The sequence below is a fragment of the Rhinichthys klamathensis genome, unplaced genomic scaffold, assembly GCF_029890125.1.
Source record: "Rhinichthys klamathensis goyatoka isolate OS25496 unplaced genomic scaffold, OSU_Roscu_1.1 h1tg000018l_1, whole genome shotgun sequence".
Lineage (NCBI taxonomy): Eukaryota > Metazoa > Chordata > Actinopteri > Cypriniformes > Leuciscidae > Rhinichthys > Rhinichthys klamathensis.
Window position 1 is genome coordinate 3,493,090 of NW_026606569.1, and position 16,767 is coordinate 3,509,856.

Consider the following 16,767-nt stretch of genomic DNA (forward strand, 5'->3'; position numbering starts at 1 on the left):
TTCTTTTAAATAAAAACCCGTGGCGTCATCTATATGATGATTATGTTTACACCATTGGTTTACGCATGTCACACTATGGCCTGTGCGTTCGATTCATTTCATTCACTGTCAATGGTTCGCGCTCGGTGATGATGGCTGCGGCGCGGCTGCTTGTGAAATACGTCTGTATGAGCCTACATTTAGTCGCTCATTATTCGAAATTCTTAATGGTCAAATAGGGAATAGATGTTAACGGCCTTTTCTCGGAGCGCGTCCAGCAGCTCGTCACGATATGGCCGCCGCGAACGCGCGTCACACAGCAACGGCAGGCTCTGACAAACACACATAAGTATGGGAAGCCAAACACACCCAAAGTGGGACGAAACGGCGGGGTGTTACAGAGTTCGCGCAGCGCGGACATGTAGCTAATCTGCGTGGCTGAATGGACCGAGACGCGCGAGCGCGACAGACTCGACAGCGCAGGGAGGAAGTGTTTGCTTGCGCGACCTAATCTCACCAGCGCCGCGCTGACCAATAAAACAGCACATCCCATACCGAAATGTACTAAATTACACTAAAGAAAATCGACCATTCCATAATATGTCAGGACTACTTAATATAGTTTCTACAATGCGCCTAGCCATTTGACCTCACTGATTTCCGTTAATAATAGCAGATGTTTATGGGTCCAATTTAAACGAATAGTGCCAAATGCGCTGTTTTATTGGTCGGCGCGGCGCTGGTGAGATTAGTCATTAATTTATTTGTTTCCCTCTGAAAATCCACTCTTTTTCCCCAAATGAATGCAGCTGGAATTAATGCAATAAACATGTTTTTTGACAAAGATTTCAAATTGTTTGTTGTCTATAACCTGTATCAGAATGAGATTCGCAATGGTGCGCCCAAAGGCATGAGTTGAAGACCCAGTCAGTGGCGTCACGATATGCAAATTTGTTTAAATTCATACCGACGTAATCACCATGACCAAAATTGTCCTTTTTTTTTTCATTGAATTTTGAAAAAAAAAAAATATAGACCTACCTACCGACCCTTTTTTTTTTTTTTTTTGCTGTTACTGCAAACCAAAATATTTTTAAGGATGGCCTAATTAGTTGATTTTCAAATCGATTGAGAGCACTAATAGGTAACACTTTATATTACGACCCGCAAACAGTAAACCGAAATTACGGTGTACGTTTCTGTAATTATACTGTACCTCCGTGTAGGTATAAGGGAACAATATGTAACAAGCGGCACTTTAATTTACAGCCCGCAGGAGTTACACTTACCCTGTAAATACACAGTTGAAACGGGTAACAAACACTACTTACTATGTAACAATACGAAACAACACTATTTGCACAGTAATTACAGAGAAAGTTACTCTAATAAAAAAATAAAATAAATAAATAAAAAAAACGTTTTAATTACACAGTATATTTGCCCTGACATTTAAGTGTCATTGCAATACAATGTGATAAGGTAAGTACTAAGTACTACATGGTACGGTCTAAATTAAAATCATAGCAGGAACTAACTTCTTAGTTTTAACTTTTTAGGCTTAACGTGAAGTAGTTTAGTAAGAAAAGCCAATAAATTACATTTTTATCATACTGTGCTTACATACAGACATATATATATATATATATATATATATATATATATATATATATATATGTTTAATTTACAACCCACAGATGTCAAAATTACCCTGTAACTACATTGCACAAGAACATATTTTGCCAGAAATGTGATGATAACGTTTATATACAACAGACGTACAATTTTTGCCTGGAATATATTAATAGAATATGTTACCTGTTAGTTTTAAAATAATTACATTATAAATAATTTGCTTGTATATCTGGTTGTACCCCTTTATTACCCAAAACTTAACATATTGTTCCCTTATACCTACACGGAAGTACACTATAATTACAGAAACGTACACCGTAATTTCGGTTTACTTACGCAGTTGTTTGCGGGTCGTAATATAAAGTGTTACCCAATACCCACTAATATTATATATTAGATGCACGATATATCGACCATATATCGATATTGGCCGATAATGGTAATTTTTAACGTTATTGTTATTAATCCGATAAGAAAATTAGGCCGATATATTAAAGCCGGTAGATAATGAATTATTTCCTTTAGCTGAGACACTTCAGAGCAGTAGCAGTATTAACATTAAGTGACATGGCATCTGACGCACAGAAGCCAATGGCACGCCACTATGCGTATTGGCACATCCGGTCTTCATTGGCATACAGTGGATAGTGGCATGTGTCACTGGCATTATGGCAACACACTGAAACTGACATGACACCTGAATGACACCGTATGTTGTGACACCTCCAGTAGTGACAGATTAATCGAGCACCTATCCTGACGTATTGTGACACAAAATCCTAAATAAAAAAATATTTTGTGATATTTTTAAATATCAATTAAAAGCATTAAAGCCAGTAATATTTTTTCAAACGTGTTATTTGTGTCACGTCTGTATTTGATATGTGTTGTATGTTGTTTATCTCGCAAAGTCTCAAACTGCCCATTCTAGGAAAGACACGAAATAAATCTATCATGGGTCACTACGAATAACGTATTAACAGTCGCGTCCGTTACTGTAAACCTTTATTTTTGCGTGATGCTGCACGCCAGTAACCTAACGTTAGTCTGTGTAACACTGGCCAGCGCAAGATTCTCATCTGTGGCACACAGCTCAAACAGCAATGCACATTAATAACTATGATTGGGACTGTCATTATAATGAGGATACTGTTATAATAAAACGTTGAGAATTATCTGGGTTTAGTTGCCGTTTCTTTCAGCGGGTTGTTGTGGGAATAGCGCGTCCAGAACAGGGGTTACTCATAAGAGCAGTCAAATAACGGTCATTAATGTTAGATAACCTATTGTAATGTTACATTCAATATTTATTCATTTATTTTACATAGCTTGTAAAAACGATTAAATTGATTTAAACACTTTAAATGCTTAAAACACAAACCTGTCTTCAGCAGAATCACAACAGATGCAGGAGCGCGGCGCGCCCTTATGACGTCATCTCTCCACTCCAAAATAAAAGTCTTATTCATGCACTAAAATCTGAAATGTGCGAAATTGACATACAAATAATACACCAAATATCAGCTGCGTTCAAAGTTAAATTCTTGGTGAAATACATATTTAAATGAATGTTGATCAATGATATTAAATCAAATATGTGAGATTCTGTTAATGGCTAAATACTCATATTGGTGTGCAGAAACCAGTATACAATTTATACATTATAACAATAAAGGGTTGTCAATCTAATTAAAAACTAATTTAGGGCCACAGACTCAAAAAAAACAAAACAAACAAATATGCAACAATGAATACAGTAATATTGTTCAATGTTAACAATTGTGCAAAATTAATAGTAATTGTGTGTGTGTGTGTGTGTGTGTGTGTGTGTACTCTCACTGTTTAACACACATAAACAACAATTATTTTCTTTTTAAACCTTTTTTCATTTTCATTCAAAGATATTTTTTTTCAAGTTTTTATGATATACTGGAAAACAATAAGCATTTCCTTAGTTGGAAAAGCTTTTGTTGGAAAATATATTCCATATAGTCAAAGCATCAATATTTACAGTGTTGATCCTTCTTCTTCATAACCTCTTCAATTCACTCCAGCATGCTGGATATCAGCTTCTGGGTCAAATCCTGACTGAAGGTGATCCATTCTTGCCTTATTAGTGCGGACATGATCACAATTCGTCCACTCGCCTTCTGAGGATTGACCACAGGTTCTGTATGAGATTAAGCAGGCAATTGATGTTGAAAAGACATCAAATTGACATCAAACATTGACATCAAAAAACAGGTCAAATATGCAAATCAAACTCATGTTGAAACCTTGACGTCTGTTTGACATCCACACACACTGATGTCTTCTCGACCACCAAAATAACACAAAAGTAATGAAATGTAATATAAGTTTTATTCATCAAGCTTAATTTCAAAAATACAAATTGAATAATACCTAAAAAGCTGACACCTCAGTTCATTGCGATCTTACAAATCTCTGTTATTATCAAAGAAGCTGACAGCATAATTAATCTTTCATAATATCCACATTTTCTTTGCTATAATCAGAGGATTTGCCAGCATGCATAATTCATCACTGAACAAAAACTCTGTTTTGAGCGGTGAGGGGAGTCTATCTTAAATGCATCTGATTGGCCATTGCGTTCAAGAAATCAACACATATGTCTGTGATTGGTTACATTGCACAATGTTACAAAATATGTTATAAATAGAAACTCTGCTTGTTTTTATTTTGTTTTAGTTGTTCTTGTTGCTTTTTCATCAACAGATTAATAACAATTTATTTGTTTTTAGATGTTTTTTTTGTTGTTGATATTTCTATTGAGGGAGACCCTCAAATCGTTTTATTGTCCCACAACCCGCACACACACGAGTGCACCGTATATTAAGTTATTATCTTTCAAAAGTCTTTTTCAAACGAGTCATAAAGCGTTTCGTCGTGACGTCAAGACAAAACATTAGTATATTGCCCGCCTATGGAATTACATTTGTGCCAATAATAATGAACGTAACTTTTCAAGAAACTAATGCAAATATAACTTGAAACTGAATTAAATATCTGTGAAACTGAAGAAGAAGAAAAAACGCAGGCAAATTTTTTTACTTCGTTTTTAATGCACTGCATGTTTTGCTAACTGTTTTCAAATCTTTCTTTCGATGATCTGAACTTACGAATGCGCTTCCAGAGTTTTCATTTATGCTTTTGAAGTTTTCGTTTACCCTCCCTGAGTTTTCATGCGCCATTCTGACACATATCTCTCGCAGGGGCGGGGCTAGCAGCAGTGAGTTCTCATTGGCTACTGAGTTTTTGATGGACAGCTTCTTGACCTGGAAGTGAAGACGTCAATGTTGTGTTTATGTGTGAATGTAAGCGTCTGTAGCGCCGCTGTAGCGCTTTGTGTGCAGAAATGTCCTGTTACGTTCATTATTATAGGCACAAATGTAATTCCATACTGTTGAGGCTTTTTTTTTTTTTTTTTTTTTGGTAGTCCAATGCTTTTTAAGTAGGGGTGTAACGATACTCTCATGTCACGATTCGATACATATCACGAATTCACGATACTGAACTCAAGATATGATATTATTGAGATACTCCAAAACATATGATAAAAGGTTAACAAAAAATTTACTGTTTATTAAAATGCTAAATTTGATATTTCATTGTGTGTGTAAATGAATAGGCTTGGACTTGGTGCTGGAAACCCAAAGCACAGGACAATAGAGACAGAATAACAATATTCATGATTCTGAAGCTGAAAATACAGAATTATTTAAGACGAATATGCTTGCACGAATATGCTTGCATGCTTTCACTGTCTAGATCTATTCAAAATAATGTAGGCCACATACTTTACTGTTAACATCAGACATTTGGCATTATCAGGACCCACAAATACTCCCCCATTGCATTATTATTATATTCAACATTATATAGTAGTTTAATGTAGTACTGACACTAAAACTCTGAAAACGTGAATTTTTTCTCACACAGTAGTTTTTATTTTGGGTGAATTATCCACGATACATATTATTGCATTTTTGTATTGCGATATATTGTGACACGATATTGTTACACCCCTATTTTTATTCCACTATTACCCCCTGTCCGACGCCCCTGAGACCATATACCGACTAAGCTATTGAAAGAGATGCTTCCAGAGGTCATAGACCCTCTTCTTAATATCATTAATTCATCTTTGTCATTAGGATAAGTACCAAAAACTTTTAAGCTGGCTATGATTAAACCGCTTGTTAAAAAACAGCAACTTGATCGTACAGAATTAGTCGATTACAGGCCGATCTCGAATCTGCCTTTTCTGTCAAAGATATTAGAAAAAGTAGTATCCTCACAACTGTGTTCCTTTCTTGAAAGAAATGATATCTGCGAGGATTTCCAGTCAGGATTTAGACCGTACCATAGCACTGAGACCGCTCTCATTAGAGTCACAAATGATTTGCTCTTATCATCCGATCGTGGTTGTATCTCGCTTTTAGTGTTACTTGATCTTAGTGCTACATTTGATACTATCGACCAGTGGCGTAGCCACGAGGGGGCCTGGGTGGGCCTAGGCCCCCTCATTTGAATGTCCGGCCCCCTCAGATTTCTGATTGCTTAAAAAAAAAAAACTTTAGGAGGCAAAAATATTTTTTAGTGATTAAGGGGTGTGCCTGTTTGTTTCAGAATTGGTGATGACGGTTATGACGTGAGTCAAATGTGACGGTTCGTAACATAACCGTCGTCGTCCGGGGGAGGGGGGGTTATAGGACGTTCGGTTGAATAACTGTTCGTCTGTTATGGGACAACTCGCTCTTAAAATGAACAGCAAGACAACTAGAAGTGAATGTGCTTTCCATTAAATGAATCACACACAGTAAAAAAAACCTTAACAAATTAACTTTGCCATTTAGACGCGCAAACTGCGTGCCGGTGCTCGGGCAGATTCGGCTGGAAGTCGGTCATCCTCGGACGCGGCGCTGTTACAAAAAAGCCATGCACACAGCCAAGCGAAATGGGGTCTTGCCGGTCTTGCGCACCCAACGCGTTTTTTTGCCGAGCGCACCTTCGCGCTCGTGCGGACGCGTCGAGTACAAACAAGGCTTTACTCCGTGTCAGCGCGCGCTCTTATCGGTAAAGGGGCAGATACCTCTCCCGAATCATCTCCAGCACTCAGCCTCCGAATCCGAAGCACCACTTACTCCGCCTCCGTTTCCCTCGTAAGCTGATATTAGTATTTAAACATTCTCTATGATAAAAAATGTTTTAAAAAATATTTTAATATTTTACGGTTTAATATACGCACGGTTTTGCCGGTTATAGAGTTCTAATGACGGTGTTCAACTATAACCGTCGGTCTCATGGTTATAGCTAATAACGTCACACCCTCAGTGCGCAAACCAAAGTAATACTAGGCCTATCCACCGGATGAAGAAGGGTTGGCTCTTAGTCTCCACAGTAGCCTACATAAAATATTCATTTTATTTTATTTATTTTTCGTGTTCGCATTTATGAGGAAAAAACAATGTTATATGGACGTGTTCTCCATTACGGACGCGACGCGCTCTGAAAGCGGCACTAAAAGATGCTTTAAAACTTTCACAGAGACATCAAACAGAAAGCACTTTAACCTGAATTTTAAACTTTCTTTAACCTGAATTTCGTTTTGTATTAATTGTATCTTAATTTTAATCAATGTTTCATCAACTTTAATGACTTTAACAGGATTTAATAAATAGGCCTACCGAACCGAAACTCAGCATAGGCTATAAGGTAGGCTACCCTACTTGCCTCACATGTCTACTTTTAAACAGAACAATTCAAAACGAAAGAAAACAGACTACAGACTGCTCTCTGCTTATGTAATCCGTATGAAATGTGCATTTCTCTCTGGCGCGTTCACTACTGAAGATCGCGAGTCAGCATCGTCAACTTCATCTTAGCCGACAAAGAAAACACTTGTTTATTAATAAACAATTAAAATATCTCCTTGCTATATTTTTTACATATTCAAAATCATTACTTTTGCCGGTTCTTTGTGACAGCTTTTAGGTGCTTTATTGGCAGCGCCACCCTTACATGTTACACGAGTCGCCACCGCATCACCGCACCCACCAGAATAGGCCTGTATATATAAAATTCTGGCTTTATATAAAAATCTGGCTATATATATATATATATATATATATATATATATATGTTGCCCCCTCATTTAAAGACGGGACCCCCCAAAAATAAAATTCTGGCTACGCCCCTGCTATCGACCACAACATTCTTTTAAATAGACTTGAAAATTATGTTGGCATTAGTGGAATTGCACTAGCATGGTTTAAATCATACTTATCTGAACGTTATCAGTTTGTAGCAGTAAATGAAGAGATGTCTTATCGATCACAAGTTTTGTATGGCGCACCACAAGGCTCAGTACTAGGACCGTTGCTGTTCACTCTGTACATGCTACCATTAGGAGATATCATTAGGAAGCATGGCATTAGTTTTCACTGTTATGCTGATGATACTCAGCTGTATATTTCTTCACACCCTGAAGAAACGCACCAATTCACTAAATTAACGGAATGCATAGCTGATATAAAAAACTGGGTAACGCTTCCTTTTACAGTACAGTACTTACATGTACTACAGTGTACTTACCTAGAAAGTACTGGCTAATATAAGGTAGGTACATGGGTTAGGAGTAGGTTTAGGGGTAGGTTCAGGGTTAGTACCTAGTTATTACCCAGTAATTATAATTACTATAATAAGTACATAGTAAGTACATGGGTAACAGGACTGTAAAAGGAAGCGTTACCAAAAACTGGATGGCTAGTAATTTCATATTACTTAACTCTGAAAAAACAGAGATTCTAATTATTGGACAAAACACTTCCTCACGTAATAACCTAGAATACTGTCTAACACTTGATGGCTGCTCTGTTAAGTCTTCGTCGTCGGTTAGGAACTTGGGTGTGCTCGTAAACCTCATTCTTCCATCTTAAAAATATATAAAAATATATTAAAAATATATCTAAATTACGTCATATGCTCTGACAAATGTGGAACAATTAGTTCATGTGTTCATGACATCAAGGCTAGATTACTGTAATGCTCGTATGGGTGGTTGCCCTGCACGCTTAATAAACAAACTACAGCTGGTCCAAAATGCAGCAGCTCGAGTTCTTACCAGAACCAGGAAGTATGACCTTATTAGCCCGGTTCGATCAAACACGGCATTGGCTCCCTATTAAACATCATATAAATTTTAAAATACTGCTGAATACTTAAAAAAGCACTAAATGGTTTAGCTCTCCAGTACTTGAGCGAGCTCTTATCGCATTATAGTCCTTCACGTCTATTGCGATCTCAAAATTCCGGCCAGTTGATAATACCTAGAATATCAAAATCGAATGCAGGCGGTAGATCCTTTTCCTATTTAGCACCAAAACTTTGGAATAGTCTTCCTACCATTGTCCGGAAAGCAGACACACTCTGTCAGTTCAAAGCTAGACTAAAAACACATCTCTTTGACCTAGCATACACATAACACATTATAAACATATTTAATTCAATGTTAGGCTGCATAGATTAGGTCAGCCGGAACCGGGAACACTTCCAATAAATCCTGATGTACTCGTTACATCATAAGAAGAATGGCGTCTACACTAATATTAGTCTCTCTGTTTATCCCGAGGTTTACTGCAGTCCGCTGCATCCAGGCCGTATCCAGATCTGATGAAGGACCTGCGCCTGGACACGAAGACAACACAGTCCTGAAGTGTCAACTAGTCTCTCCTCTGTGAAGGCCTCCTTCTCTTTACCTCTGTACAGATAAAACGTTGTCAAAATAGTTTCGGTTCACATGACTACGCGGAAGCGATAAATAATTATGTATTATAAATGTTCTAAGGCCAGACAAGTAATTTGTTGAGGTCAGGTTGTAAAGAAAGACTTCACACCTGCGCACATATATATTCAAACGCGCATACCTATAGACTGAACACGTAATACGCCGTCAGCATTTTCACAGGTTTGCGTTTTTAAAGCTTGCACAGAGATTAAAATTATTATCAATATATTTTTCAGGACTTGAACCTTGGAACCTACAGTATTTCTGGGTTTTGTGGAGACACCAGGCACTGTTTTGTGCGGATGAGTGGGCCGGAGCGCGTTAAGGGTTTTCTGTTAGAACGGTGTCGCGTTAGCGGCCCTTAGGTTAATAACTAAAGATCTTTGCAACGGAAGTGAATCAATCCAAAAAAAATCCAAAAAAAACGCGCCGGCGCGTTTGTCGACCCCAGAGGATTAACTTTAGCCTAATAGGCTGCGGTGGTGGAGTCCATGCAGGAGGAGCAGCGTTTGGCACTGCGTCGCTTTTCAGCGCAAGCTGTTTGGAGAAGCCCATTTCCACCTCCATTGCGTTGGAGAAGCAATCCCGTGTAATATGCAGGTTGCACAGTCCAGCTCTAGGTGGAAACTCACAGTCTTCCAGGCCAAGTGCATGCAACCACTGGCGCCTAACTTCCAAGTGTGCTGGAACTGGTTATGCAGTCCAGCAGTGCTGTTGCAACCAGCAACATTACACCTACGTACCATCCTAACCACTGTACTAAATACAGATAAAGCTAATGCTAAAAACCTGCTTACGTCATGCGGCACCACAACTTCCAACAGGAAAATTCAACTGCAGTAGCCACCGTTAAACCTGAAGCACTCAGACATTTTCACACCATATATTGTAGAATTAAAACACTTACTTAATTCCCAAATGTTAAAAAATTTACTCGAATCAATGAACAGCACTAATAAAGCCCCAGTCTTACAGATCATCAACTAAAAAAAAGTTTTAGGATTTAGTTACCCTTTAAAAACACAAACCTTTCTTTAGCAGAATCACAGCATTATGACGTCACATCACCACACCAAAATAAATCCAGTTCAAACGCTAAAATCACAGAAGTACAATAGAAATCCACGTACAAATTACAAAACATATATCAGTGGCGTTCAAAGTTGAATTCTACTGCTGTATAAAAAAAAACAGAGTTTTATCAAAAACTATTATTTTGCTACTATACAAACTAAGTCAATAAAATTAAACCTTCATAAGGGCAAGACTCAAAAACACTCAATCAATAACATTGTGTAGTATATATTTTGTAACACACACACACACACACACACACATACACACACACACATATATATATATATATATATATATATATATATATATATATATATATATACATTGGTGGAGCTGGTTTTAACGCTTTTAGCCTGAAGGGGCCATAGCTTGCCTAAATGGTTGTAGTCAGGTGTAAGCAAAGACTCACAAGACGTAACTGATATTCCATTGTGGTGATTTATTATCAGCGTCGTCGTCGGTCCAACGCACACATGGGCAGTTTGCAAAACACACCGCTAACAACAACTGCTTTACTGAATAGAAATAAAAGCAGAATAAGAACAACAGAATTATAAAACGGGCTTGCACGCATACATGCGATGTTCACAGCTCGCGCTTCTCATATCGACTCCCCACTGAGTGAGGGACTAACAGAGTGCGTACCATCTTAAAGGCGCAGTACCTAATTCTACTTGTTACATGGTGTTTATCAGTTCTATTTCCTTGTGAAAACGTAAGGAGTGTTATCACTGTTCTCTGATATATCTATTTTATTTATATGATTATTTTGGCCATCCATATTATTTGTAGAAATATATTGTTGTTAAAGATGTTTGCTAATGTATGTGTGATTATTTTTGATGGATGGTTTCGTATTTGTAATATTATTTGGTATTTTTCTGTATATTGTATTGTGTTTGAGGTGTATCTGGGTATTTTGGGGTTTTATTGTTTGTATTTTGGATGAATCTGACATTTAACTTTATTTGTCCTATGCTGCAAGTTATTTTTCCAGTGTTTTAGTAAGTTTGAGAACCCTCTGATTTAAGGTTAATTTAACTGCAGCCACAACTATATTTTGTTTTATAATTTTGTATGCATTGTTATTTTGATGTTGATTGGTAACTAACAGTTCTATTTCCTTGTGGAAAGCTGTTGCAGTTTTGTGATGTTTGTGGAGATGTTGCTGTTTGCAGATAAAGAGCCTAATAAAAACGAAAGCTTCACTGCTGTGACACAACCACGATCTTGGTGTCTTCTTCATCACATTAACAACGCAGAGACATTTGGGGGAACATTTTGGCACACCGATGTAGAGGGTTACATATATATTATATTCATACATGTTTTCGGAAAATATACAAGCAGTTTATCAATGTGTCTCGGTTTCAACACTGTCAGTTTTTACTGGTCTATTCCAGACATCCCACCTCTCCTTTAAATTCAGGGATTCTCACTGTTCCTTAATCCCTCCCTATTCTAGCTTGAACGATGTCTAAAACTCTGTACTTCTCCTGTTTATTGCCTCTTTGGATGACTTACTTTGCTTGAATTCCTCAGTCGCTTTGGATAAAAGCATCTGCTAAATGAAAAATGTAAACGTAAAAAAAATAGGAGAATTGAAACAAGGAGCATTACGATATTTCAGAGTCTTTATTTTCTGAGTTGACAGATTAAAATAGCATTCGTTATCTCTTTCTCAGCATAATATAAATCCAAAATCCCTTTGAATATTTCACTCTCATCAAACAGGGGAAATACATTCAAATACAATAGATCTGTAGTAGATCCGTAACAATTCCAAAACTGTATTTCATTGCATTTGTTTACTGATACTGATCGCTTCTGATGAAAAGCCAAACAACCAGCAGCTTAAAACCTTTTCAAATAAAATTCATCCTTGTTATATAACATTTGCCTAATTAACATGTACAGTGTGTCTTTACACAGATATCCTCAAATGATATGGTTGAGTCTAATTGCATGAAGTTTCTTCAGACTTATTGGAGTCACAGTCATTGTTTCTGGTCCAGATCAGTCTTTCCCCACCACCTGCCTCGTTCTTTCCAGAAGGGATCCGGTTAATATTCAGCTGCAGAAAGCGGACTTTGAATGATGCCGTCTATGGCCTAGGCAGCAAGGGACGCACACAGCTGGCCACATCGTTGAAGGAGAGCGGCACATAGTTGGAAACTTGATCGCCAGGGAAAGAAACAAGCTGGGAACCCCGACGATTGGTGTGCTCGTACAGAACCCAGACTCCACCTATCACTTTGTGTGACGAAGCTATGTTACTGAAAGCAATGTCGTGGAGATTGGTTTCATTGCGTAGGGTCACGCTTCTTCCTGTATAGTTAATGTGCTCAAACAGCTGGATTTTAGGGTTGGTCAGATCATCTGTGACCTTCTTGAGGGAAGAAAACTGTCCTTTGTCTTCAAGGGTGGCGTACTCTCCTTCTTCAAAAACCCGCTGCTTTCCTGCAAAATTCTTGTCATAATACGCCACCCATGGTTCGCCAATGACTTTTATGGAGGCGATGGCGTTGTTGAAGCCCTTCTCTTCTAAGTTGTGGACATCATACTTGAATTCAGCTGATCTGCCCTCAAAGGCTTCTTCACTATAAACAATGATCTTGCTCATTTTGAATGATGACTCGAGTAGAGAGAGGCTGGAGAAGGCAAGTGTTTCTGAAGCAGATTCCTGTGGTTCTGCTGGGAACAGTGACTTACTTGGTGTGCAGAGCTGCCTTTTAAAGCACAAATACACCAAAGTGGGCGTTGACTAGATCATTACAGGAGATGTAGGTGTGGAAGCTGTGAAACATGCCAAATCTCAAACTTCTGCTCAGTATCTCTACTAGTGATGTAGTACTCGACCGGTCTTGAAACCGATTTCTGTTTTCTCGGACTCGTCTCGGACTTGTTCCTTCAAAGACTCGGTCTTGACTCGGTCTCGACCCTTCAAAGACTCGGTCTCGACCCTTCAAAGACTCGGTCTTGACTCGGTCTCGGACCACAGTGGGAGGAGAAGGACTCGTAATTTCAGTCCTCGAGATTTTTTTTCCAACGCATTTTTTTTATGTTCATATAAAAAAGAATCAGTATCGTCATTAACTGCATTACACAGTGCAATTGTGTTTATGTAATGTTTGTGTGTGTTATGGGGGAATAAAGTTTTAAAAGAGACTGAATTCGAGTGTATTGTCAAAATATTTAAAATTGGGAAATATTGGAAAATGTTATAAAGCAGCTAAGCCTACTAATTTAGACACGCCACTAGAAAATTTTTATTTGCTCTGCATGTCCTAACTACGATCAGCCTTTATTTGTCTCACAAGTGAGACATTTCAACATTACAGCAGAAAGTGGATAGTATAGAATAGGGTAGAATAATAAGTTACATTAAGATAAATATATGCATAAGACATGCTTTCCTTAAACTTAAAACAGAAAAAAAACAAAAACAGTTCCCATTTAATTATACAAAGTGACATTGTGCATTGATTTATAGCGTAGTAGTTTCTGTATGATGCCTTAAAGGGACAGTACACTTTGAAATCAATCCTCCATACAACCCGGATGCCCTTGAGGTAAGCTAAAACGTATCAAAAAAACAATTTCAAAGTGAACAATCCCCTCAACAGTACTGATTATAAAGTCTCACAGCACTCCAAAGGACCTTAGTCTCCTGAGCAGGAATAGCCTCTTCTGGCCCTTCTTATAAAGGGCGTTAACAGTGTCTGTACAATCTATTTAATAACTATGATTAAAAAAGTCAGGGTGGGCTTAACATGTTGATGACAGAGCAGCACTGTTGAAGCATTTTAGAAAAATAGGCAGAAGATGATGCATGTGGTAGGGATTTTTTAAATGATGGGGGCATAGTCCAGTAAATAGTCCATAGTATAGTCCATAATCCACCCAGTAAAAACATATTCCATATTAAGACGTTAAGACTGCTCCTCTAAACAATTCCAAATCTAGCTGAGTCTGTAGGCCTAACTGTTGATTATTAAATGGGGTGATATTAAATCATGAATATCAAAACTGACATGTTGAGACAAAATCTCGACTCGGACTCGGCCCTTCAAAGACTCGGTCTTGACTCGGACTCGACTGTATTTGAAAAACAACGGACTCGGTCTCGACCCTTCAAAGACTTGGTCTTGACTCGGACTCGACTGTATTTGAAAAACAACGGACTCGGTCTCGACTCGGACTCGACCCTTCAAAGACTCGGTCTTGACTCGGACTCGACTGTATTTGAAAAACAACGGACTCGGTCTCGACTCGGACTCGACCCTTCAAAGACTCGGTCTTGACTCGGACTCGACTGTATTTGAAAAACAACGGACTCGGTCTCGACTCGGACTCGACCCTTCAAAGACTTGGTCTTGACTCGGACTCGACTGTATTTGAAAAACAACGGACTCGGTCTCGACTCGGACTCGACCCTTCAAAGACTCGGTCTTGACTCGGACTCGACTGTATTTGAAAAACAACGGACTCGGTCTCGACTCGGACTCGACCCTTCAAAGACTCGGTCTTGACTCGGACTCGACTGTATTTGAAAAACAACGGACTCGGTCTCGACTCGGACTCGACCCTTCAAAGACTCGGTCTTGACTCGGACTCGACTGTATTTGAAAAACAACGGACTCGGTCTCGACTCGGACTCGACCCTTCAAAGACTCGGTCTTGACTCGGACTCGACTGTATTTGAAAAACAACGGACTCGGTCTCGACTCGGACTCGACCCTTCAAAGACTCGGTCTTGACTCGGACTCGACTGTATTTGAAAAACAACGGACTCGGTCTCGACTCGGACTCGGCATAGGCGGTCTCATCCCCATCACTAGTATCTACAGGCATGTAACCCTAATACAAGGTTCAAAACTCTGTACGAGTCGTATGTTACGTATGCTCCTGACTGGGGAAAACAAAAATCCATTGTATTGTGTTCACTTTGACGGCTGCTTAGCTCTCAGATACAAGTTGCTACTGATAATGGCCAAATCCCAAATACTGTAAATTGAGCCACTTCACTAATTTCGTTAAATTATAAGATGCATCTTAACTGAGATGCAGAAATATCTAACCCTTACAGAACGAAAAAATATTTTCTAAATATGAATTATCAATATATTAAATGGTTTAACAGTATATTTTAAAATATACAGAATAATATATTGTGTTAATATATTACAATATATTGAATAATACATAAGAAATTGCCGCTTTTCATATATTGAAAAATATGTGACAATATATTTACTAATATATCATAATGTATGTCATTTTATATTCAGTAATGTAATTATACATATACATAATATAGAGATATAGACTCTACTCTTCAGCACAATGGTAACTCCAAAAACACATACCAGACAACATTAAATTAAAAAATAATAGAGCATTAAAAACTACCAGATCCCTTCAAGGTAGGTAGTAGAGTCTGCAGGGACGGACTGGGGCTAAAAAACAGCCCTGGAGTTTCTCCCAAATAGGCCCATCATCCAGCCATTCGCCCCTAGCCACTAGGATGTCCTGATACTATGCCACAATACTGTAACTAGGGGTGGGAGATATTGACAAAAATGAATATCTCGATATTTTTTTCCAATATCTCGATATCGATATTCAGACGATATTTTTGCAATCCTTCAAAGAAATGTGTGCAAACTGGCAAAGAAGGTCCAGTTGGTCTTTTGACTTGCTCCATTTTACCTATCATTGTATAGAATTACTAGTACATAAAGATATGAGACAATTGATTTAAGCATGAACCAAATTACTGTACTAAATATTTATTGTAATACAAGAACAGTGCTTTTTCAGTACAATATATGTACGTATTAAATTTACTTTGTGCTTTGCAAATAGGCAGTTCACAAAATTCACGGTTCGGTTCGATACGATACAGTGATGTACGTTTTCGATAAAGCAAAAAGAAAGAAATAACAGATAAATTTCCTATTTATTAAAAGAAAAAATATTTTTAAATAAGTGTGAGGTTTTTTTTACATCTTGAAACCTTTAGTTTTATAAATGGGGGTCATATTTGAAGGATGAACAAATAATGTTTTGGTCATCATCACATTAAAAATAACTTTTAAATATGATAATATTAGAGTTTTGAAGTGCTGGAAAAAGATGTGTGATGTAGGCCTACCTGAAAGCATTTGACTATTTCTGCCAAACTTCCATGGTTACAGTTAGTGTTACTATATTAAATCCATGGTGAATGTTGCTGATCTGTGAACGTAAATTTACCTATAACTAGT

The 16,767-nt window shown here is 37.9% G+C and overlaps 1 protein-coding gene across 1 annotated transcript; it reads right to left on the bottom strand.

The window, feature by feature from the left end:
• Positions 1 to 12,114: 12,114 nt before the first annotated feature.
• On the bottom strand, positions 12,115 to 13,182 carry LOC130070588 (epidermal differentiation-specific protein-like). The gene has a single exon (XM_056235011.1). The coding sequence runs from the start codon at positions 13,119 to 13,121 to the stop codon at positions 12,603 to 12,605; it is 519 nt and encodes a 172-aa protein (XP_056090986.1). The 5' UTR covers positions 13,122 to 13,182; the 3' UTR covers positions 12,115 to 12,602.
• Positions 13,183 to 16,767: the final 3,585 nt, after the last annotated feature.